Source organism: Hyla sarda, chromosome 2, assembly GCF_029499605.1.
Source record: "Hyla sarda isolate aHylSar1 chromosome 2, aHylSar1.hap1, whole genome shotgun sequence".
Lineage (NCBI taxonomy): Eukaryota > Metazoa > Chordata > Amphibia > Anura > Hylidae > Hyla > Hyla sarda.
In genome coordinates, this window is record NC_079190.1 from 244,441,841 (window position 1) to 244,466,653 (window position 24,813).

Below are 24,813 nucleotides of genomic sequence, written 5' to 3' on the forward strand. Positions count from 1 at the left end.
GGCAGATGTGGAGGATCCTGCTGCTGATGAGAGACCTGGTCCACCCGGCCGCCGGCCTGCGGTGCGCAGTGTGGTGGTGACACCTGCTGTCGCCGTGGGAGGTGGGGCTGCGGGCCAGGGGGCTTGCAGTCTTTAATGCGGGATGTGAGGGTGTTGTTGGACGGGCGGGGTGTCTGAGGCAGTCGCTCCTGCGATTGTGGTGGCGTAGGTGGCTCAGGCAAAAGGGGGGGACGAGGTGCGCCTGGCGGATGCCGCCAGGGGTGAGATGTATGTGTGTTTCGAGGGCCCGCTGGGGGCTCATTTGAAACAGGAGGTCAGGGAGCGCATTTGGAAGGGGAATACATGGAGATTTTCGCCCTGCTCCCTTTGGAAAAATTTAACTTGGACCGGGTTAAGCCGGACGAGTCAAAGAAGGAGGAGGAGGAGAGGTGGCGGTACCGCCTCATCCCTCGTACTTTAATGAATGGGTTGCAGGCCTTCGCCATCCTAGCTAGCGTTATTGGGGAAAAGGAGGGGCCCGCTACTGAGCTGAAGTTCCTTGGTATCGTCATTGACACGGTTGCCATGGAATGTCGGCTTGCGGAGCAAAAACTGGGGGAATTGAGGTTAGCGGTCGGGGCGGCGTGTCGGGTGCGCATGATACAGTTTCGCAACCTGCAGTCGTTGTTAGGCCGCCTTAACTTTGCCTGTCGGATTATGCCGATGGGGCAGGTCTTCTGCCCTCGGCTGGCGGCGGCTACGGCTGGGGTGCGTCAGCCGAGGCACTTTGTGCGCCTGACGGACGATCTGCGTGCGGATTTGGGGATGTGGCAGGAGTTTTTGGGGATGTACAATGGTAGGTCGTTGATTATGGAACTGCAGGTGTCCAATTGGGACATCAAATTGTCGGGTGGTCATGGGTTTGGGGCCTATTGCCAGGGTCAGTGATGTGTGGGTGAGTGGCCGGAGGCTTGGGTTAGGTCTGGTTTGGTGCTTAATTTGGCGTTGCTGGAGTTATTTCCCATTCTGGTGGCGGTCGAAATTTGGGGCGACCGCCTGCGGAATCGGAAAGTGTGTTTTCGGTGCGACAATCTGGGAGTAGTGCAGGCGGTGAACACGCAGACGGCGAATTCCCTGCCGGTGCTGAGGTTGTTGCGACAGTTGGTGTTGCAGGGTTTGAGGCTGAATGCACAGTTTGTTGCGTTGCATGTGCCTGGGGTTCTTAATAATATCGCTGACTCTCTTTCTCGTTTCCAGTGGGAGCGATTCCGAGAGGCGGAGGATCGGGGCATCCCTTGCCCGGATCAGATGTGGAGCGTGGTTTGAGGGCGGCGCTGGCCTTGGTTCAGCGGTCCGTGAGTGATTCCATGTGGGCAGGCTATAGTCGCTGTTGGGGGGAATGAGAGACCCTGCTGTTGCAGGTAGGTGGGGAATGGGGCTCTGGTGACTGGGAGGTGCTTGTTTTATTCTACGTAGGTAGGTTGTTTGGGGATGGGGTGTCTCCCTCCGGGCTGGGGCGCCGGTTGGCGGCCCTTGCATTTTGGTTCAAGGTCCGAGGTTTGGGGGATGCGACCAAGTCCTTTTTGGTGCAGCAGGCTGCTAAGGGTTTTCGGAGAGGTGCAGTGGTTAGGGACTCCAGGCGGCCTGTGTCTTTTTCCTTGTTGTTGGTGTTGGGTGGGGTTTTGGATCGGGTGTGTTTTTCAGTGTTCGAGGTGGCGTTGTTTAAATTGGCCTTTACATTAGCATTTTTTGGGGCTTTTAGGGTCTCAGAATTGGTTGCTCCCAGTAGACAAGTGGCGGGGGGTTTATTGGTGTCTGATGTGAGGTTGGAGGGGTCCGCCTTGGAGTGCCGCATTAGGCGTTCCAAGACAGATCAATTAAGCAGGGGTTTTGTTGTGCGTTTGGCTGCCGTGGGTGGGTCCTTGATGTGTCCGGTGGGGTGTTTCAGGGACTTCATGGTGCTTCGCCCATTTGGGGGAGGGTCCCTATTGATTCATGAGAATGGCGATTTTTTGTCCAGGTATCAGTTTACGCAGGTTTTTGCCGCTGTTTGGGGTTGTTGGGTAGGTCCCCGGGGGATTTTAGTTCTCATTTGTTTAGAATTGGGGCCGCTACTGAGGCGGTGCATTGGGGGCTAGAACCGGAGGCGATTAAACGGATGGGAGTCGGAGCGTTTTCGATTGTATGTACGGCCTCAGCTACTCTGAGGGTTTGCAGTGTTTGATGCTGGGTAGATCTTGATAGGGTGGGGTTTCATTTTCTATTGTTTTGTGTTTTACATGGCCCGAACCGTGTCTGGTCTGGATCGTGGGGCACTCATACTTCAGGAGGGGTGCTGCATGGGCTGAGGTTCGTCCTACCGGGAGACAGCTGGGGTTGGCCCGGGGTTTGGCTCTGGTTTGGTGGTTGAGTAAAGGGGGATGTTGTGGGCGGGGGACCTGCCTTTTGTGCAGCCTAATGTGGGGGTGGATAGGGCCCCTGATGTATTAGTCTTGCACGCGGGGGGTAATGACCTGGGAGTGTGGGCGTCTAGGTCCCTCATGCGCGACATTAAATTGGATCTGCTCCGTTTGTGGTCCTTGTACCTGGGGATCTTGTTGGCGTGGTCGGACATAGTGGCGTGGCTGGACTGGCGTCATGCCAGGTCCGTCGGAAGGATTAATCGGGCCCGGGCCAAGGTCAATCGGGAGGTTGGACACTTCGTTGCTCGGAATGGGGCCTTCGTTGTGCGCCACAAGGAACTGGAGGTGCCGTCGAGGGATTTTATGACGTCTGATGATGTTGGGACTGATCTGTGGGCCTTGTCTATCCGGGAGGCGGTGGAGCGTTCTGTGGCCTTGTGGACGGCCGGTCGTGAGTAAGGTGTCACTCGCGCGCGTTGTGGCAGGGGCTGGAGGGGGACTTGGAGGCATTAGGAGACATCTGGAGAAGAGTTGGAGAGATTCGGATGGTGAAGCTGGGGTGGTACCCAGCCGGTGCTGGGAAATTCCTGCGGGGGCAGTCCCCAAGGGAAATGGTCTCCGAAAGAGGTGCCCTGGGGTCAGGTGAGATACGGCCAAGGGTAAAGTAGGAGACTGAAGATTAGTCTGCCTTCAAGTCCCTCTCCCGCTGGGATAGTGGTTCTAGGATTGTTTTCATTGCACTGTTTTTCTTGCACTGTTAAGTTATGGGTAATGTTTACCTAATTATTATAAATGTTATTACGGTTATTTATATGGTTAAAAAATTTTATTTAATAAAGTGGGCTGCTGTGGTCTTTTTCTACCAACTTGGAGTATGAGTATTTTTGAGAAGGGGTTCAATGGGGTCACAGCGACATAGCCTATCCCCTAGTCACGATCACTTCAGCATCTGCAGGACAAACATCTTAGTCTTTGCATTTTTCCAGTGCCCCCCTCTACCCTGTTAGGTAGGTATATCCCACAGCAGTTAGTTCCTTATTAGGTAGTCCCACCACAGGTATGTCCTCAGGTAGGTAGCCCCCCCAATAGGTAAATACATCCTTAGATAGGTAGAGCAATCCCCTCCCCTCCTCCGCTAGGTAAGTATGTTGGTAGGTAGACAAATAGGTAGGTATCCAGAAAAGTAGGAAGCTAGTTAGGTAGGTAGCCAAGTAGCTAGGTAGGTAGGTAGCTAGGTATGCAGATACATAGGTAGCCAAGTAGGTAGCTAAGTAGGTAGGTAGCTCCGTAGGTAGGCAGCTAAGTAGGTAGGTAGCTATATAGGTTGGTAAGTTGGTAGGCAGAAAGCTAAGTAGGTGAGTAGGTAGCTAGGTAGGTAATAAGTTAGGTAACCAGGTAGGGAAGTAGCCAGGCAGGTAATTGGGTGGTTATCCAGGAAGGGAAGTAGCCAATCAGGTAATAACGGTAGGTAGACAGGAAGGGAAGTAGCCAGGAAGGTAATTGGGTAGTTAGCCAGGAAAGGAAGTAGCCAGGCAGGTAATTAGGTTGGTACCAGGTGGGTACATAGCCAGGCAGGTAATTCGATAAATAAGTGAAGAGAAAAGGTGCGCTCCTAGTGCAGGCGGTTAAGATGGCGGTAAAGTGCACAATTGAGATTGGAGGCTTACCAGATGAAGTTTTGCTCAGGGCGCAACACCTCAGCAGGCATGTAGAATCGCTGTTGTGATGGGGTTACGCAGCCACTGTGTCCTTTCCAGATAGCTCAAGGTCAGCTGGATAATGGCAAATAGACGTGTGGATAAAATCCAGAATCAGACTTTTTGTTGCATCAATAAATCCTCAGCTTTTATACTGTGAGCTGCTGCTATCAAATTCTTCCTGGGAGGAGAAGCGCCGTTTGGGAAGTACTTTTTACATTGGATTTTATCCACACGTCTATTTGCCATTATCCAGCTGACCTTGAGCCATCTGGAAAGGACACTGTGGCTGCTGACCCCCATCACAAAAGCGATTCTACATGCCTGCTGAGGTGTTGTGCCCTGAGCACAACATCATCTGGTAAGCCTCCAATCTCAATTGTACACTTTACCACCATCTTAACCACCTGCACTAGGAGCGCACCTTTGTTTTCTCTTCATTATTTATATAGTTGTTCCGGTACAACCAGTATCGGAGGGATCTCAGATTCAAAAGGTTGCTGCATCGAATGTGGGTTCTGATTTGAGGAAGTATGGAATACTATTATAACTGTCTATCACAGTGGGACAAACTAATCACCAAACTCACAGCCGATACCCCTCTGACGTCACAAGGTACTACAAATAACAGTGATGATCATTTGGCTATTGGTGAGGACAATTTAAGAATTATGACTGATTTGTTTAAAACACTTGAGGATAACCTAAGGGATGAACTGCAACATCAGGTGGATATCAGGTTCATGAATATCTACCTGAAAGAGAACATCACACCCAGAGATCTCAGGATATCCTTTGGGTCCACTTTTAAAAATGACAGTGCAAACACTAAAGGGTGGTATGATTTAATTGACTCATGCACTTTTAATATTTTAATGTTTGTATGTGAAAAACATGTAACAATTTAAATGAAAAGATCAGTGATGTTTTAGAACAATTAAGTAAATATAAATCCTACTCAGAGTATCACAAAATTAATAATAATATCAATAACCGTCTGAGAAAAATTGAGAAAGACCTTATTGAAAAGAAAGCATCTAAATTAACTAGGGACCGTTTGGATTACCTGTCAGGTAACCCATGGCATGGAACAACCAGAAAATAAGAACCAATGGGAATGAGGACAATCAGGATCAGCATCAGACCCGGAGTAATAACAACTACCATGGTAACAATAGTGGTAAACATTAACACAAAGTATAAACCAATGGTTAGCCAGAAACACAAATCTGGAAAAAAATACAGGAAAAAGTACACCAAAAAAATATATTGGATGGATCAAATGTAAAGGAGAACAAAAAGGATTTACCAACAAAACTGGAAACACCAATCAAATCCTTAAGATCACCCACAGGAACAAAAGGGACCAATACACCAAGTTCTACAGGCCAGTCAGAGCCTGTCACATAAATATAAAAAGTTTAATGAGAGATTCAATAAAAGTGCATCCATGTCTCCCTTCCAAACACAGAATAAGGACGAGCTACAGGTGATAAATACCCTGACCAAGCTGATTGACTTTGAATTATCAATCTATGAGGCCATCACACCTCCAGACATTACAAATTTAGCATCCACTGTAACAGCAGAGGTTTTAACTGTGGATAACACCAACAATGAGGGATGTTTAGCCTCATATTTAAAAAGCTTTCAGTCCTCCGATACCACTCGTTCATTACAAATGCGGAATCACCACAAGACCCGTTTGAGGGACCCTCTGGGAACATCTCTTCGTCAGTGAGTGCTATGCCATTTTCTCCAGAAACAAAAGAACTGAAGAAAAAAGCTAGCAACCAAAAAGTTGCACACCATGAGTAAAAATATGTGAATGTAAAAAATTACTTTATTAATGAAACATATTGACGCTACCAAAAAAGGAGAGCATACAAACAATTAAAAACATTTAAAAAACATATCATGCTGGCAGAGGAATGTAATCAATCCCTCTACGCCCCCCACACACAAAGGGAAGCAAATAACCCCTGACAACAAATGAAGGCAGTCCCAAACCACAATACACAAAATAGATAATAGGATTTGTAAATATTGGTCACTGTAGCTAATAAATAATAATGTAATTCAGACTTGAAAGTATCCACACAGGGATGTAGGCAGTCCTGACATTCACAGCTATATATTTGGGTTCCTGAGCGGTAACTGTTTTACAGACACAGACTAGTATTACTTAGTATTTATATCTATATTTATTTACACCCTTGTACTTTATTTACCATTGGTCTAGAATTGGCATTATTTATAGGGAGTATTTATTCTTTGTTATTGTGGATATTTTCAAGTCTGAATTACATTATTATTTATTAGCTACAGTGACCCATATTTCCAAATCCTATTATCTATTTTGTGTATTGTGGTTTGGGACTGCCTTCATTTGTTGTCAGGGGTTATTTGCTTCCCTTTGTGTGTGGGGGGCGTAGAGGGATTACATTCCTCCGCCAGCATGATATGTTTTTTAAATGTTTTTAATTGTTTGTATGCTCTCCTTTTTTGGTAGCGTCAATATGTGTCATTAATAAAGTTATTTGTACATTCACATATTTTTACTCATGGTGTGCAACTTTTTGGTTGCTAGCTTTTTTCTTCAGTTCTTTTGTATTATGTTTTAGCAACTGTTTGCACCCAGTTCATACCTATATGGTGTCAGGTGGTGCCCGTCTTTGTATCTATTTCTATTTTCTCCAGAAAGGCCTGCAACAATAATGGCCATCTCCAGCCCCACTGGGACTTTTTTAGGGGCTCTCCCCAAGAAAACCGCCAAAATTCCGGAGATGTTTTTTCAAACAGAGCCAAAAGGAAAATCACAGAGGTAGAGGGAGAAGAGGAGGAAAGAAAAGAAAAGATAAGGCTACTATGCACACAACAGGAATGAATCATGGACACATCACTAAAGGAATAAAGAGTAAAGAACGGATACAAATATTTAATATTTCAAAGTACAAACTAAATCCTTATGAAATATCCTTACTGGAAAAGGGTCTCTCTTTTTGTACCTTTAATGAGGGCGACAACTTCCAGCTTTTTCTGGACTTAAATCGCTTTTGGGGGGGGGGGGGGCCTCGGCCTGTTCTGCTCCCCCAGAATCCTTGGACACCAGCCGGTGAAACTAGCATCAACCTTCTATCCGGTGCATGCGCAGGGTGCACATATTCAAGTTTTCCAAGACTTGGTCTATGAGGACTTCAAGATTTTGAATAAATGTAAGAATAAAAAAAGGAAAAGTAACCTTACACACAAACAAAAGCTTGCCCTTCAAAGTTTGAAAAAGAACAAAAATATTGTCTTAAGGACAGCCGACAAAGGAGGGGGAGTAGTCATTATGGACCATGAGTATTGTGAGCATGAAGCTAGGAACATTTTGTCTGACGAGGTCTTCTATGAGAGAAAGAGTGAGGACCCCTTTAAGAATATGCTGAGAAAATACAACAGCATCATAAATGGTGGAGTACAAGAAGATTTTCTGGATAAAAATTAACAGAAGTACTTACAGTACCAACACACTAACAGACCATATTTTTATTTCCTTCCAAAAAAACACAGGTCAATCAATAACTCATCCGGCCATCCTATCATCTCCCACACAAATTGTCTTACCAGTTACCTATCTCATTATATTGATTTGTTTCTTCAGGATTATGTTGTTCAGTTACCCAGTTACCTACGTGACCCTACCCAACTAATAGAAAAATTATTGACCATTAAATGGGAGCCGGGTCTATTTCTCATTACATGTGAGGTAACGTCCTTGTACACTAACATTAGTCATGATATTGGGATAAAATGTGTTAAGGAGTTTCTGGAAGCTGACCCAGAACTTACACAGCTAAACAAAGAATTTTTACTCAGGGGACTGAGGTTTATTTTGAAAAATAATTATTTTCTTTTTAATGGTGAGATCCATCACCAGCGGAAAGGGACTGGGATGGGGTCCAAAGTGGCCCCATCATATGCCAACCTTTTTATGGGGCCTTTGAAAAAGAGCATATCACTAGTAACCTCAATTTCTCAACACACATCATACTTTTTTGTCAATACATTGAAGACCTCTTTTTCTTGTGGAAAGGATCAAAGGAAACTATTGAGGGATTCCTTGAAAATGGGAATAAAAATCAATGTGGTATCAAGTTCACTCTGGAAATGAGTGAACAACAAGTAAACTTTCTTGACCTAAACATTTCCCACAACAAAGAGGATTTCATCACATCCACCCATTTTAAGCAGGTGGATGTGAATAGTTATCTCGATTACCATAGTGCTCACTCTAAACAGTGGCTTAAGATGTGCCTTATGGACAATATAAAAGGGTGCAGAAGAATTGCATGAATGATGACATGTTCAAACAACAGGCTTGTTCAAACAACAGGCAAAGAGTTGCATATAATAAAGTAAGAGAGAAAAGTCAAAAAGAATGCGTAAAGTCCAACAAGATAGAAATTGTGAACACGGATGCAAACGAGAGACAAAAATTACATTTTGTCACCACATACTGCAATTCTGCCTCAAAAATTAAGAAAATCCTGAGCAACAACTGGCACATCCTACAAAACAATGATTTACTTAATGGGAAGTTACTGAACATGGTTACATTTAGTACCAACGCTCAAAAATATCCTTACCCCAAGCATTATTAAGCAGCATAAGATCTCTGCAACTAATTCCACACTACCACCTGGATCATTTAAATGTAATCATAAAAGATGTCTGTGTTGTAAAGAAATTAAGAATGAGATTACCGAGTTCTGCTCCAACAACTCCGGAGAGAAATATAAGGCAAAATACAGACTCCCTTGACAATCTTCTTTTGCCATTTATCTGTTAGATTGCGTTTGTGGAAAACAATATGTTGGACGGACTATCCAACCACTGCGGAACTGCCTGAACAAACACAGGCAAAATATCAGGAATCATTTTATGCTTCATAGCGTATCCAGGCACTGCGCTATCTCACATCCAGGCGGGGAAAATCCAATTTCCGTCATGCCAAATGATCATATAACCAGCGAGTTATCAAACCAATTTGAAATATTAAAAAAGAAGGAAGTCATTTGGATGTACAAACTGTCCACCATCTCCCTGAGGGAACTCAACTAAATAGTTGAGACCATTATATGAGTTTGTTCCCTTCTTTATATATATTAACAACAATGCACAAGTATTATGACATCATCTTTCAATTGGCAATGCATATTAAAATAGCATCAGCAAATAACCATGTTGTTCTGGCCATAATTTACCAAATGTTGGCTTTTATGCATATTATTCTAGTCCCGGTTTTATATATTTATACATTTATATATTGTGTTTGGTAATGCTCATTCTGGTCCCACTTTCATGCATTGACTCCGGTTCTGCCATATATATATATATATATATATATATATATATATATATATACACACATATATATATATATATATATATATATATGTATATATATATATATATACACACCGTATATATATATATATATATATATATATATATATTGCGATTTTATCATATATATATATATATATATATATATATATATATGTATATACATTGCGATTTTATCCATTTATTCTGGTCCATTATATATAATTATAAATTTGTTGCGCTTTTATGCAGGTCTTTGTCATTGTGCCTTTATGCTCTGGTCCCGCTTTTATATATACATATTATACATTGCGCTTTTATTCTGGTCCTGTCTATAGATATATGGCGGTTCCATGCATGTCATCCTGGTCTCCTTCATGCATGTCCCTCCGATCCCGCTCACAAACACATTGCGCTAGTCCCGCTTATAAACACATATAACTGTGTGCCCATACAGTTACTTTGTAACATCACTGCAAAATAGACACACTGCCCAGGCACTTACCGTCACTGCTATACTAAAATATCAGTGATCTTCTCATAGTTCCTAGGCTAATCAGACTTCTGACTATACAGTCCCGCTCCTGGGTCTCTGACAGCGCAAATTGTAATCAAGATTGCACTTCTACTACTGTTTATCTACACAGCCTCGCTTTCAAGTTCATTCACATCCAGCTGCAGACAGTGGGCCCTGCAAATGTGACATCAGCGCTCCCTAATATTACATTTTAATATTTATATGATCCTTACATGCCTGTCATATTAACCTATAGGTTTTAATGGTAATTTTTGTTTTACATTGTCTCATTTTATGTAAAGTTTTATTCATGTATTATGACCTTTGACCCTGTTGAAGTTGTTCCCCAGGTCCTTTTAAACTGTGTGTGAAACCCTGTTACTATTATGCCTGAGAAGCTTTCATACGGTGAGCTGCTGCTATCACATTCTTCCTGGGAAGTCCTTTTTAAATTGGATTTTATCCACACTTCTATTAGGCAGGTAATTAGGGTAGGTGCCAGGTCTGGAAGTAGCCAGGCAGGTAATTTGGGTAGGTACCAGGTTGGGAATTAGCCAGGCAGGAAATAATGATAGGTACCAGGTGGGGAAGTAGCCAGGCAGGTAATTCTGATAGGTACCAGGTGGGGAAGTAGCCAGGCAGGTAATTTGGGTAGGTACCAGGTGGGGAAGTAGCCAGGCAGGTAATTCTGATAGGTACCAGGTGGGGAAGTAGCCAGGCAGGTAATTTGGGTAGGTACCAGGTGGGGAAGTAGCCAGGCAGGTTATCAGGGTAGGTACCAGGTGGGGAAGTAGCCAGGCAGGTTATCAGGGTAGGTACCAGGTGGGGAAGTAGCTAGGCAGGTAATTAGGTAGTTTACCTATTAGGTTGGTAGCCTGTGCTCCTCCACAACGCCCCTACCCCCCTCTCTCCCTTCCCCTACCCCCTTCTCTTACCTCCCTGATGCCAGGTTGATTTAAAAAAAAAAACTAAAAAAACTCACCTAATTTGGCAGGCCTCAGGCTGGCCGCGTTCATCTCCCTTTACAGTGCACTGCGTGCAGAGGTCAGGGGTTGCCGTTCTTCTCTCAGTGAAGCCGAAGGTCCTCTGGCATACAATGAGAGGAAGTTTTCAACTGTATACCTGTGTGGTTATGTAGATGATAGTGGCGCTCGCTTACCGGGGGATTAGGGACAAGTGCCTTGGATTCCCTAGTAGTGAGCGAGTGCCTGTGCCAGAAGGGTCCCCTCTCCGTCCGGGACCCTCGTGTGCCATTCAAAAGCACCCTGCCAAGGGCATCACGTGTGCCAGGGATTGCCGATCCCTGGTTTAGGTTTATTCATCTTATTCAGAGTGCCCTCCATAGTGCTCTTCTTTCTTTCATTTTCTCCCCAATGTCCATTCCACCTGTACTCTATGTTCTGACTAGACCCAAGTGCTGGATCAACTTTTCTTATCACTTAAATCAGAGTAGGTAAGATAGCCCCCCCCCCCCCCCCCCCCCCCCCCAACAAAAAAAAAAAAAAAAATTAAAAAAATAAAGACACAGATTCATAAAAACATTTAACAATTTTATTATATACATTGTCAAGTGGCAGCATTATGACACTGGGATAGCCTCTAGAAAGAATGTCTTGTAATAGTCAAGGTTAGACCCCAATACAACTTTTGGCACCTACCGCATTGTGGCAATATTAAGTTGCACAGTATACAGTGGTCCCTCAAGTTACAATATTAATCGGTTCCAGGACGACCATTGTATGTTGAAACCATTGTATGTTGAGACCATAACTCTATGGAAACCTGGTAATTGGTTCTGAAGACAAAGACAAAATGTCATCCAAAAATAGGAAACAAGTGAGGATTAAACAAAAATAAGTAGATAACTAATACAGATAAAGCAAATCCTTACATATAGAAGTAAGAAAGATCTGCTGGAAGCTGTAATCACTGTCTATTTCAGTGTTTCCCAACCAGGGGGCCTCCAGTTGTTGCAAAACTACAACTCCCAGCATGCCTGGACAGCCAACGGCTGTCCGGGCATGCTGGGAGTTGTAGTTTTGCAACAGCTGGAGGCACCCTTGTTGGGAAACAATGGTTTATGTAGAGGACAGGACCTTCTTCAGGGTCCTATACAGTACACACAGTGTCCCAAATGGAGCCACCCTTACTTGGTGTCCAAGGAGCAGCTAACCCTGGCACACGTAAGGAGTAGTACAGAAATTTTAGTTCTTCCCTGTACTGTGGGGGGCGCTACCAGACACCAGTCAGTGCATGCACTTCAGTAATACAGGTGATTTACCAGAAAAATGCCCATTCTGATTGGTCAGTTCTTCCAGTTGTGACATGTCTCACAGATCTGGACTGTCTGTAGAATTGTATGTTGAGTCAGGTTTCAAGTTACAATGGTCCAGAAAAGACCATTGTATGTTGAAACTATTGTATGTTGAGGCCATTGTAAGTTGAGGGACCAACTAGATGGATCTAGACTGTCTCTAGAAAATTGGGGTCTTGATTCCAAATCTATGTTTCATCTTTCTGCTGTAGTTTAGATATAGTTTTTTTATATACAGTGTGTGGTAAAAGCTGCTGAGTTAAGTTTAGATAAAAGACATTCTCACAATCAAGTGGTCAGGCTGTCTATTTATATCTGTCTGTCTGTCTGTCTATCTGCACATACAATGTTTTCAATCACCAAATTAGTACAATTTATCAGTAATTGACTTGTAATGTCTACTCAATGATCCAGCTCAGTAATCAGCTGAGGAGACTGTAGGAAAAGCAGGAGAGAAAGGGGCTACATCTTTTTATAACATGTAGATTAAAAATCAATGTTTAATAATTAGTGTTGCTCGCGAATATTCGCAATTCGAATTTTATTCGCGAATATCGCATATTCGCGAATTCGTGAATATTCGCGAATATAGCGCTATATATTCGTAATTACGAATATTCGTTTTTTTTTTATTTATTTATTTTTTTTCACAGTACACATCACAGTGATCATCCCTTTCTGCTTCCAGCTTATGTGGTGTAAGAAGGCTCTAATACTACTGTGTGAGACTGGTGTGCGTATTTTCGCATATGCAAAAATATGCATATGATATTTTGCGCATATGCGAATTTTAGCTTATGTTAATTTTTGTATATGCGAATTTCCGCATATATTAATTTTCGCACACGCGAATATTCGCATATGCGAAAATAAAACGAGAACATTACGGATATGCGAATATTCGCGAATATGACGAATATTCGTCCATATATTCGCGAATATTCGCGAATTCGAATATGGCCTATGCCGCTCAACACTATTAATAATACCACAACTGCATCAGTACAAATACTGTGCAGTTTCCCAACACTTTATAGTAAAGCTGGTCACTGATATACATTTGCTGAAAATCCCTTTTTTTTATTATTTTTTTTTAATATTGCACAAAACTTTGGCAAATACAGAACATTAGTAAAGCAAACCCCCTACAGAAAAAAAATCGCAGACTAAATTAAACTAGTGTGACGAACTTAGGGGTTTTCATAAGTTGGTCATGAACCAAGAGCAACAGGTTATCAAAACAAAGCAGGCACATGAAGAATTAGTGGATATATATATATATATATATATATATATATATATATATATACATATATATTTCAAACAGTACAATTTAAAGGGGTACTCTGGCACTTAGACATCTTTTGGATAGGGGATAAGATGTCTGATCGCGGGGGTCTCGCCGCTGGGGACCCCCGCAATAAAGCATGCAGCACCCACCTGTATCTGCCTTCGGCAGCGCTGGAGGTTCTGGCTCCCGAACCACGGGAGCGAAAGATCGTGACATTACGACTCCGCCCCCTGTGTGACATCACACCCCGCCCCCTCAATGCAAGTCTATGGGAGGGGGCGTGACATAGGCTTGCATTGAGAGGGTGGAGCATGATGTCACAAGGGGCGGAGCCGTGACATCACAATGCTCCGGCCCCGTGATCGACAGTAATCAGACCCGGAGCAAACACGCTCCGGGGACTGATTTTAACGGGGTGCGGCATGCAATATCACGGGGGTCCCCAGCGGCAGGACCCCCGCAATCAGGCATCTTATCCCCTATCCTTTGGACAGGGGATAAAATGTCTAAGCGCCGGAGTACTCCTTTAAAAATGCTTATTTATTTGAGATACGTTAACTATCACTTCACTTTATACATCTGTTTAGACCTATTTATCTGGATGGAAAATGGACTACACAGCAAAAAATTCATAAAAAATGAACACAAAGAACATGATAATCAAGTATAGTAAGCATGTGTTTGTCTAGTTTTACAAGCCAAATCACACAACACAATATTATTCAATGCTATCATCACTCTCAAAGTACAGCAATACAGTATTCACAAAAACTTCTACCTCAAAGGTGTACTCTAGCACTTAGAAACGTATAAGTGTCTGACCAGTCCCAGCATCCCCTGCCCCCGTGATTTTCAGAACATGCCCTGGCTCTCCCCTATGCACAGAGCTATGGGGTCGGAACATGCTCCATGCATTGTCTATGGGAGAGCTGGAGATACCTGAGTGCTGACAATGACATCAGAAAATTATCATATGTGAATAAGGAATACATTACTAAGTGCTGACATACCTCTTAAAGGGGTCCGCCGATGGGGACCCCCGCTATATCACATGCAGCACTTCCGGGAGCTGCACGCAGTGCTACAGCCTCGGAGTCTGCCGGGTCACGACTACCGGGCTGGAGTATTGTGATGTCACGACTCCGCCCCCATGTGACATCACGATACTCCGGCCCCGTCTGCGTGCAGCTCCCAGAGGCGGGTGCTGCTTGCGAGATATCGGGGTGCCGTAGCGGCAGGACCCCCGCAATCAGACATCTTATCCCCTATCCTTTGCAGAGGGGATAAGATGTCTTAGGGCCGGAGTACCCTTTTAAACCCTACTGGGAAGCGGAAGCTAGTATATCTCTCTTTTTTTTTTTATCTCTTTGACTTACCTCCTGCCTTAACATTTTACATATAAGCATAGCTAAAAATATTTCAATATAACTAATACATTAATTTATTTATACACTGTGTACACGGTGCTTTTGTGTTGTTGAGTCTTTGTCCCTCTCAAATGAGTTATATATGTACTATGTGGGATGTATGGAGGTATATTAAAGTCATCCAAATGAAATTCTTCTTTGGCCAGAAATCCTTCATTATCAATAGTGTGGCACCAACAAATATCTTTGCTGTAAACAGAGAATGGATAAATAAAATGTTAGACATTAAATATCTGACCAGTTGAAATGGTAACATAGAGAATACTTGGTTAAAGGGGTATTCCGGTGAAAACCTTTTTTCTTTTAAATCAACTGGTGCCAGAAAGTTAAACATATTTGTAAATTACTTCTATTAAAAAATCTTAATCCTCCCAGTACTTATTAGCTGCTGAATGCTACAGAGGAAATTCCATTCTTTTTGGAACACTGATGACATCACGAACACAGTGCTCTCTGCTGACATCTCTGTCCATGTTAGCAACCGTGCATAGCAGATGAATGCTAAGGGTAGCATGGTGGCTCAGTAGTTAGCACTGCTGCCTTGCAGTGCTGGGGCCTTGGGTTCAAATCCCACTAAGGACAACAATAAATAAAGAAATATTATTATTATAATGACGTCAGCAAAGAGCACTGTGCTCGTGATGTCATCAAAGAGAATTCCAAAAAGAGAATTTCCTCTGTAGTATTCAGCAGCTAATAAGTACAGGAAGGATTAAGCTTTTTTAATAGAAGTAATTTACAAATCTGTTTAACTTTCTGGCACCAGTTGATTTAAAAGAAAAAAGGTTTTCACCAGAGTACCCCTTAAACCCCTTAAGGACTCAGCCCATTTTGGCCTTAAGGACTCAGACAATTACATTTTTACGTTTTCATTTTTTCCTCCTCGCCTTCTAAAAATCATAACTTTTATATTTTCATCCACAGACTAGTATGAGGGCTTGTTTTTTGCGTGACCAGTTGTCCTTTGTAATGACATAACTCATTATATCATAAAATGTATGGCGCAACCAAAAAACACTATTTTTGTGGGGAAATTAAAACGAAAAACGCAATTTTGATAATTTTGGAAGGTTTCGTTTTCACGCCGTACAATTTATGGTAAAAATGATGTGTGTTCTTTATTCTGAGGGTCAATACGATTAAAATGATAACCATTATTACATACTTTTCTATTATTGTTGCGCTTGAAAAAAATCTAAACCTTTTTAACCAAATTAGTACGTTTATAATCCCTTTATTTTGATGACCTCTAACTTTTTTATTTTTCCGTATAAGTGGCGGTATGGGGGCTCATTTTTTGCGCCATGATCTGTACTTTTTTTTGATACCACATTTGCATATAAAAAACTTTTAATAAATTTTTTATAATTTTTTAAAATAAAATGTATTAAAAAAGTAGCAATTTTGTACTTTTTTTTTTCGTTCACGCCGTTTACTGTACGGGATCATTAACATTTTATTTTAATAGTTCGGACATTTACGCACGCGGCGATGCCAAATATGTCTATAAAATTTATTTTTTACACTTTTTGGGGGTAAAATAGGAAAAAACTGACGTTTTACTTTTTTATTGGGGGAGGGGATTTTTCACTTTTTTTTTACTTTTAAATTTTTCTACATTTTTTTTACACTTGAATAGTCCCCACAGGGGACTATTCATAGCAATACCATGATTGCTAATACTGATCTGTTCTATGTATAGGACATAGAACAGATCAGTGTTTTCGGTGATCTTCTGCTCTGGTCTGCTCGATCTCAGACCAGAGCAGGAGACGCCGGGAGCTGGAAGGAGGAAGGTGAGGGGACATCCGTGCGGCGTTCTGAATGATCGGATCCCCGCAGCAGCGCTGCGGGTGATCCGATGATTCATTCAAATCGCGCACTGCCTTAGATGCCGGGATCTGTATTGATCCCGGCACCTGAGGGGTTAATGGCGGACGCCCGCGAGATCGCGGGCGTCGGCCATTGCCGGCGGGTCCCTGGCTGCGATCAGCATCCGGGATCAGCCGCGCATGACACGGGCATCGCTCTGATGCCCGCGGTTATTGCACAGGACGTAAATGTACGTCCTGGTGCATTAAGTACCACCGCACCAGGACGTACATTTACGTCCTGCGTCCTTAAGGGGTTAAGGGCTTGTTCCCATCATAGCTGAGCTCCGCTAAAGGCAGCTCTATCACGAAAACACAGGAGTTGAGCAGAGAAAAAAATGCTGACACTCAACAGACCCCATTCAAGTCAATGAGATCAGTCAGGACCCAGTGCTGTATGTTGTGCAAACAGTCTGTTCTGCTCTTTTGTTTGGAGCTAAACGGACCCTGAAGGGGACAGAGCGGTGATGTCAACCTAAGACTGGTTTCACATTTGTCTTTTCCAGTTGCTTTCAATTTGTCTAATCATTTTGGCATCAGAAAAGCTCAAACTTTACTAATACCATTGACTTTAATGGTTCAGTTTTTGTATCAGTTGATGTCAGTTTGTGACTGTCCTGTCTGTTTTTTAAAGATTGCACACTTTCATAATTTTTTTTACATTGAAGTCTATAGCGCTGGATGTAATCTAAGGAGTGCTCAGTGTATCTATACATGGTTTTAAAATTCACTATGGTTACCCAGAAATTGCTACCTAAACATTGTTGCATTGTTTAAATAGCACTGCAGAAACATAATGGAGCTGAGTGTTTTTTTCCTTTTATGAAAGAGAAATTGACAGCCTATTCGCCCGCATTAAACCCATAGTGCGATTGAACATCTTAAAAAAAAAAAAAATCAGAGAATTGCCAAAAACTTGCGATTTTCTCCGGGTGCCACTGACCTGGGAGTTGCCAAGTTGTAAGCCACCTGATCCAAACTGCCCACATTATAATCCGCTCACCAACCAGGGAAACCAAGACACTTGTCCTTGATCCATAGGTCAACGATCTCCAGGTTATAGTGTAAGCCACAGCCTGAAGACAGTTTCAGGCCGTGGCCTACATCTGGAGTGGATCACACATCATTGCAGCCTGCATTAGAGAGGAGGAGAAAGGAGGTGGTCCGGCTGCTGCTACTCTGCACTGAAGAGGAGGTACCGTAAGTAGATATGTTTTTTATTATATTTGCCACTTGGGGGGGGGGGGAGGATGTACTGCCTACTGGGGGGCTACTACCTACAGGGGGTGAGGTGGGGGAAATTGCTGCCTATTGAGGGCAAATGGCTATTAGGGGGTTTTCTGACTACTGGAGGGAATGACTAAACTTCCACTGACTTACAATGTCTAACCACATGAATGCTATTGTGCCCATTGAGCGAAAAACTGGAATCAGAGCTAGCTCCAATGCTGGTTACTTACTGCAGCTGTCAGCTGCTGAACACAGCTTAGTGCACCCTTAAGGCTAGGACTCCACTGAGATTTTTGCCCTGCGATTTTTGTGTCATAAAAACGGCAGAAAAACTGCCACAGTTTTCCCCTGCGTTTTGGCGTTTTTTTTGTTGTTTTTACCTTTGGATACAGTAGGGTTGTAAAAATGTATTTAACTAAATGTTTAATTTTTATAATAAAATTTTAATAATTTTTTTAATAAAGTGTGTGTGTTTTAACTTTTTTTCCTCCTTTTTTTTCAAATTTTTTCCAAAGATGGGAGTAGTAGTACCTGTACTATAGACATATCGCCCCGGGTGTCAGTCTGACACCCGATGTGATCGTTCATAATATCGCAGCGATGTGGCTCTATACAGCGCTCACATTTGTGCTCTATTCACATCACTGGCCATTCATATTTTCTGCCCAGAGCTGTGATTGGCCGGATGGTTTCAGCCAATCACAGCTCTGAGGAAAAGATGAATGAATGAGTGGCCGGCCCGGAGTACAGTGCAGAGCAGGGATGTGAGCGATGTATACAGTCGCTCCATCTCTGCTATAGACAGGACGGTCACAGTGGGCGTCAGTAGTGATACCCGCTGTGATGTGTCCTTACCTGCAGGTACTCCTACTCCCAACATGGAGCACACTCTGCTCCATGCTGGGAGCTTTAGTACCTGCATTAATAGACAGATCGCAGCGAGTGTAACTTCTGACACCCGCTGCGATCTGTCTATTAATGCAGGTACTACAGCTCCCAGCATGGAGCAGAGTGTACTCCATGTTGGGAGTAGTAGTACTTGTAGTTAAGGAAAGATCACTGCAGGTATCACTCCTGACACCCGCTGTGATCCTCCTGTATAATGTATGGATGCAGCGGCTGCTCTTCTCTGGTCTCCTGCACTGACGTATATATACACATATTCCTATTTCTCACAGAGAGCTGTGATTGGCTGGAACCATCTGGCCAATCACAGCTCTGCGGGAAATATGAATATGTGTATATATACATCAGTGCAGGGGACCATAGAAGAGCGGCCACCGCATCTATACATTATACAGGGTGATCGCAAGGAACCCTGGCGATCTATCAATAAGTACAGGTAACTACTACTCCCATCATGGAACAGTGTGTTTCATGCTGGGAGTAGTAGTACTACCTAAAAAAAAAAAAAGTGAAAAACACACATACACACAATACATTTTTATTATTGTCGGCTACATTTTTGGTGCTTTACCTGCCCACATAAATTGATCCCTGTTTAAAAATGCATAAACATTTCATAATAAAAAAGATAAATTTCGTTAGATACAATTTTTTTCCATCACTACTGTATCTTTTTTATTATAATTTTTTTTATGGTACCCCACAAAATTTTAATAAAAAAGGTATCTCCATAATTTTTTTGGATCGCTAAAGTCCAAAAAAGAATAAAAACCGCCTGCAAAAACGCAAAATTTTAAACCAACATGGCGTTTTTCTTGGCATTTTTGCTCTCCCATAGACTTCTATGGGAGGAAAACGCCACGATCTCAGGGCAAAAAACGCCAAACTAGGTTTTGTCGGGAGATGTGAAAATCCAGCCTCTGAGCCCGATATTGCTGAAAAACGCCAAAAGGATTAAAAAAAACGTCAAACTGAAAAACTCCAAGTGGATCTGGCATTTTGCGGTTTACTATTGACTCGCAGCTAACATCTGGACGCGGCGTTTTTTCACTGAAAAAACGCTGTGCGGGAAAATTGGCATTTTTTATGGCGTTTTGGCAAAAAAAAAAAAAACCTCAGTGGAGTTCCTGCCTAAGTCTGCTTAATGTACGGTGTAGAGAATTAAGAGGTTAAACTAGCTGTGGAAATCAAGGAGGTCATATACAGTTCTTACAAAAGGATCCAACAACTGACAGTCTGTGGGTCAACTACTGCCATATCCCAAAAGTGTAACAGTCAGATAAGCTACTGTGACATCACAAGTAGATTTCAGTCAGATGAGCTGCTGTGACATCACAATTTGTTTCAGGTAAGATACTATGACATCATAAGTGAGTTACAGTTAATAAAGATGTTGTGAAATCACAACTGTTTTAGCCAGGTGAGCTACTGTGACATCACAAGTGGATTTTAGTCAGGTGAACTTCTGTAACATCACAACTGTGTTTCTGGCAGGTGTGTTGTTGTGATGTCACAAGTTTGCATCAGTCTGGTAAGTTGCTGTGACATCCTTACTTTTACCAGTGTCAGGACAACGGAAGGGTAAATATCCCATATACCATAGGCATGTGGACAGAGATTGCTTTCATGAGACATTAAAGGGGTTCTCCGGTGCTTACACATCTTTTCCCCTATCCAAAGGATAGGGGATAAGATGACTGATCGCAGGAGTCCCGCCACTGGGGAACCCCAGGATCATGCACGCAGCACCCCGTTTGTATTCAGTCCCCGCAGCGTGTGATAGCTGTCACGCCCCCTCCCGTAGGCTTGCATTGAGGGGCGGAGCGTGACGTCACACGGGGGCGGAGGCGTGATGTCACACGCCGCCGGCCCGGTGGTCGCCTGTAATCAGTCTGTGAGCGAACACGCTCCGGGGACTGAATACAAATGGGGTGCAGCGTGCATGATCCCGGGGGTCCCCAGCGGCGAGACTCCCGCTATCAGGCATCTTATCCCCTATCCTTTGGATGTGTAAGCCCCTTTAAGATGTGTAAGCCCCTTTAATACTAACCCCTTTAATACTAAACTCTATATAATAACAATGATGTCATTACCTTCCAACGGCAAGTGCAGCTATTAGGAATGCAAGCAAAAGAGACAGGAGAATGGAGAGTATGACGACAATTACGATCATGCCTGCACTATACCTTCCAGGCCATGTATCAATAGTAGTTGAGCTCTTTCCTGTTAAAGAAAACACAATGTTACTTACATAGTATACATGGTGAATGAATATATGAAAGACTAAACTTACAAAGAGCACACAATGGTGGAAAAGTCTTTTACTATACACTTTAATGGTTTTTGACTTACATTTTCTATTTTTCTATAAACTGCATAGGGGCTGGGACCTGCCTAATCCCCACCCCCACCCCAAAAATAAAAACCCCAAAAACTTGCCAGTAATTCAGCTACAGTCTCGTATATATGCAGTATACCAGACAATAAAATACATCCGCACCCACCACTGGATACGGGACTCGATGCTCCTATCTGGCGAAAGCCGGCGGACCGGGACTGCAGACGTGCGTGAGGGCTCAGAGGCTATCACCGGTAATTTTCTTCGGGCAGGAAGAAGCGCACATCTCGCAAAGTTACCGGTGATAGCCTCTGAGCGCCCACTCATGTTTGCATGCCTGGTCTGCCGGATTTCTCCAGATAGGAGCATCGAGTCCCGTATCCAGTGGTGGGTGCGGATGTATTTTATTGTCTAAAATACTGTATATATTTTAGGCTTTTCTTTCTATATTTTGCCTTATATCTCAGCAGTGTTTCTCTGTCTGCTACGCTGATAGCCCATTTTTGGCTGAAGTTAACCCCCGTTTAACCCTATACTAGTGGTGCCATCTCCTCTACACACGTATATTTCAATGTCTCCCATGGGCCAGCTGCAAGGACGTCACATACATTGCTCACATGATGCTGTAAGCAGTCACTGGCCTAAGTAGTCTCTTCCTGCATGTATGGCGCATTAGCGCTGATGCCAGTGATTTTCCAGAGCATCAAGTGAGCAACAAAGCATGATGTTGATGCAGCGGGGCATTTCAGCGTTGGTGGCATTGCTGGCAAGTAAAGGCCCTTTAACATCTGCCTGAATATCAGGCAAATGGCAGGGGATGTGCGGCCGTACATGATGAAGTTAAAGAGTACCTGTCATCAAACTATATTTTCTAAGCTAAATCAGATTATATTCCCTGACTACTCCTTACACCCCTCCTGCCCTTACAAAACAAATGTCTGAGCTTTGAAAAACTCTGTATCATACCTTTCCCCTTGCTTACATTATGTGAGCTCCCGGCAGGAGAAAGTGGGCGCTCCCCAGCAGACGCGACGTCACTGAAGCCTGCGAGAGCTGTGCCTCACCATGCCCCACTCACACTTCCTGAGTTTGGTCTCCTGCCAGGCCAGGAAGAGACCAAACTAACTGTTTGACTTGCACAGGCAACAGAACAGAGCCACCTAGTGACCGTTTTTTCAATCACATTAAAAACATATTAAGGTTGAGCATTTTAACAGCAAGTAAATAGCAAAGTGTCTTATAATTACATAAGGAACAATATATTAAAAGTTTAGTTTGGTGACAGGCACTCTTTAATAGGCTACACGAACGATCATTGATGTGGCCCAGCCATTCAGCGTGGCTAACAGAGATCCACAATCATTGCCTGCTTCTCGTCAGCCCCTAATAGTCCAATTTTTTTTAAAGTTCTTGATCACTTCTTGCTGTAACGTTTAAAAAAATAAATAAACAAAACCTTAAAAATGCGGACAAAAACACGTCAAAATTATATGTGCATAACTGCCCTCAGGCACAGAACGTGACATGTTTTTGACAAAATTTTGTGCGTATTTCTGTATTCTGCAGTAATGGCCTGATAACATGACCCTGTCTTCCTTCATGACCTTATTTTTACCCAACGAGTGTTGTGTAGCAGTGAAATAGAAATTAAACATGATTTTAACATATGATACCTGCTACAAGGTTGATTTTATCAGACCAGCGAGTCTCTTGGACCAGTTGAGTGTTGTTCAGCAAGACAAACTTAACCCTAGAATATAGAGCATTTGGAGATAGTTTAAAAAAAATGTGTGAATAAGAATATAGGGGGATATTTATCAAAACCTGTGGTAGAGGAAAAGTGGTGCCGTTGCCCATAGCAACCAATCAGATCGCTTTTTTCATTTTTCAGAGGCCTTGTTTAAAATGAAAGAAGCGATCTGATTGGTTTCTATGGGCAACTAGTCAGATTTTCCTCTGCCCATGTTTTGATTAATCTCCCCTATAGTTTTTAAAGCAGTTATACTGTTATTGTTATGGGACTGTCAGAAAATTACACAATTCGTGTATACCGTATGTATACAGCAGTCCATAGCAAGAATTGCATTGCAAACTTTATGCAGTTTTGCTGCTATCAGTGGCCATTTTATTCCCCCCTCCTATCACAAAAATAATGGTAGTTCAAGGCCATTAAGAAGGAGTCTATTTGTGAGTGAAATACGTTTTATAACCATGTGAACACACAGAAAAATAGCACTCTGTAGTCAAGTGAGCATGTGCTGGGCGGAGAAGGGTGGAGACAGGTTTGTATACAGTTCTGGATAACTGGGGGCTATGTTTGGCTTTAAGAGACACCTTAGGAGTTATCACATGACACTGTACTGCTGGTTAACTTGTCTTTACTCAATTGGAAGAGCCACAAACAGGAACAGTAAGCATGCTTAAATGGGTACTCCGGTGCTTAGACATCTTATCCCCTATCCAAAGGGTAGGGGATAAGATGCCTGATCGCGGGAGTCCCGCCGCTGGGGACCCCCGTGATCTTGCACGCGGCACCCCGTTTGTAATCAGTCCCTGGAGCGTGTTCGCTCCGGGATTGATTACCGGCAACTACAGGGCGGGTGGCGCGTGACATCACGCCCCCGCCCCCGTGTGACGTCACGCTCCGCCCCTCAATGCGACAGCTATCACGCCCCCTCCCGTAGGCTTTCATTGAGGGGCGGAGCGTGACATCACACGGGGGCGGGGGCGTGACATCACACGTCACCCGTCCTGTAGTCGCCGGTAATCAGTCCCGGAGCGAACACGCTCCGGGGACTAATTACAAACGGGGTGCCGCGTGCAAGTCCCCAGCGGCGGACTCCCGTGATCAGGCATCTTATCACCTATCCTTTGGATAGGGGATAAGATGTCTAAGCACCGGAGTACCCCTTTAACTTCTTCCCAGCAGAGAGGCAAAAACCTCAACGTTGTGTAATGGTACTGCTGTCCTTTTTTCTTAGGGTAGTGGGCAAGTCTGCTGTATACTTGTAACAAAATCACCATAACAGTGTCTCTTGCAGCTTGGAGGAAGGAGTGGAATATATGGCCCACACAGGCATGTCTCTGATTTAAATCATTACAGTTGTGTCACATCTGTCACCATAACTTCTGACGCAGGAGTGTCACCCAGCGCCTTCTTTTCGATATGGCCTTCACACAATCCAATTTACCCAAGAGTCGTTGAATTAGACAGTTTTAGTAAATACCCATCTCACATGATTGGGTTCTCACATTTTCTATTTTCCTGATATAGTAATTGAATTTACACTGCTACGGTCTAAAAACAGACAAAATTCTGGGGTAAACCAAGCCCAATCTCTAAAAATATGCAGGCTCCACACCATTATGTCATCTGTGAAAAATAAGAGAAATGAAAGGGAATGTATAACCTAGATTTTTGTTTCACTGATGAGAGCCAGTGACCGATACATGTTCTTTTTTCTAATCTGT

At 43.3% G+C, this 24,813-nt stretch overlaps 1 protein-coding gene across 1 annotated transcript in view; it reads right to left on the minus strand.

Moving 5' to 3' along the window:
- Positions 1–8,901: 8,901 nt before the first annotated feature.
- The window catches only part of LOC130357429 (uroplakin-3b-like), a 28,066-nt gene continuing 12,154 nt past the window's right edge, over positions 8,902–24,813 (minus strand). Inside the window, exons 4-7 of the mRNA XM_056560122.1 lie at positions 23,016–23,092; positions 21,098–21,227; positions 15,022–15,186; positions 8,902–8,968 (exon numbers count right to left, since the gene is read on the minus strand). Coding sequence (XP_056416097.1) covers positions 8,902–8,968; positions 15,022–15,186; positions 21,098–21,227; positions 23,016–23,092 — 439 coding nt within the window. The remainder of the gene's footprint in view (positions 8,969–15,021; positions 15,187–21,097; positions 21,228–23,015; positions 23,093–24,813) is intronic.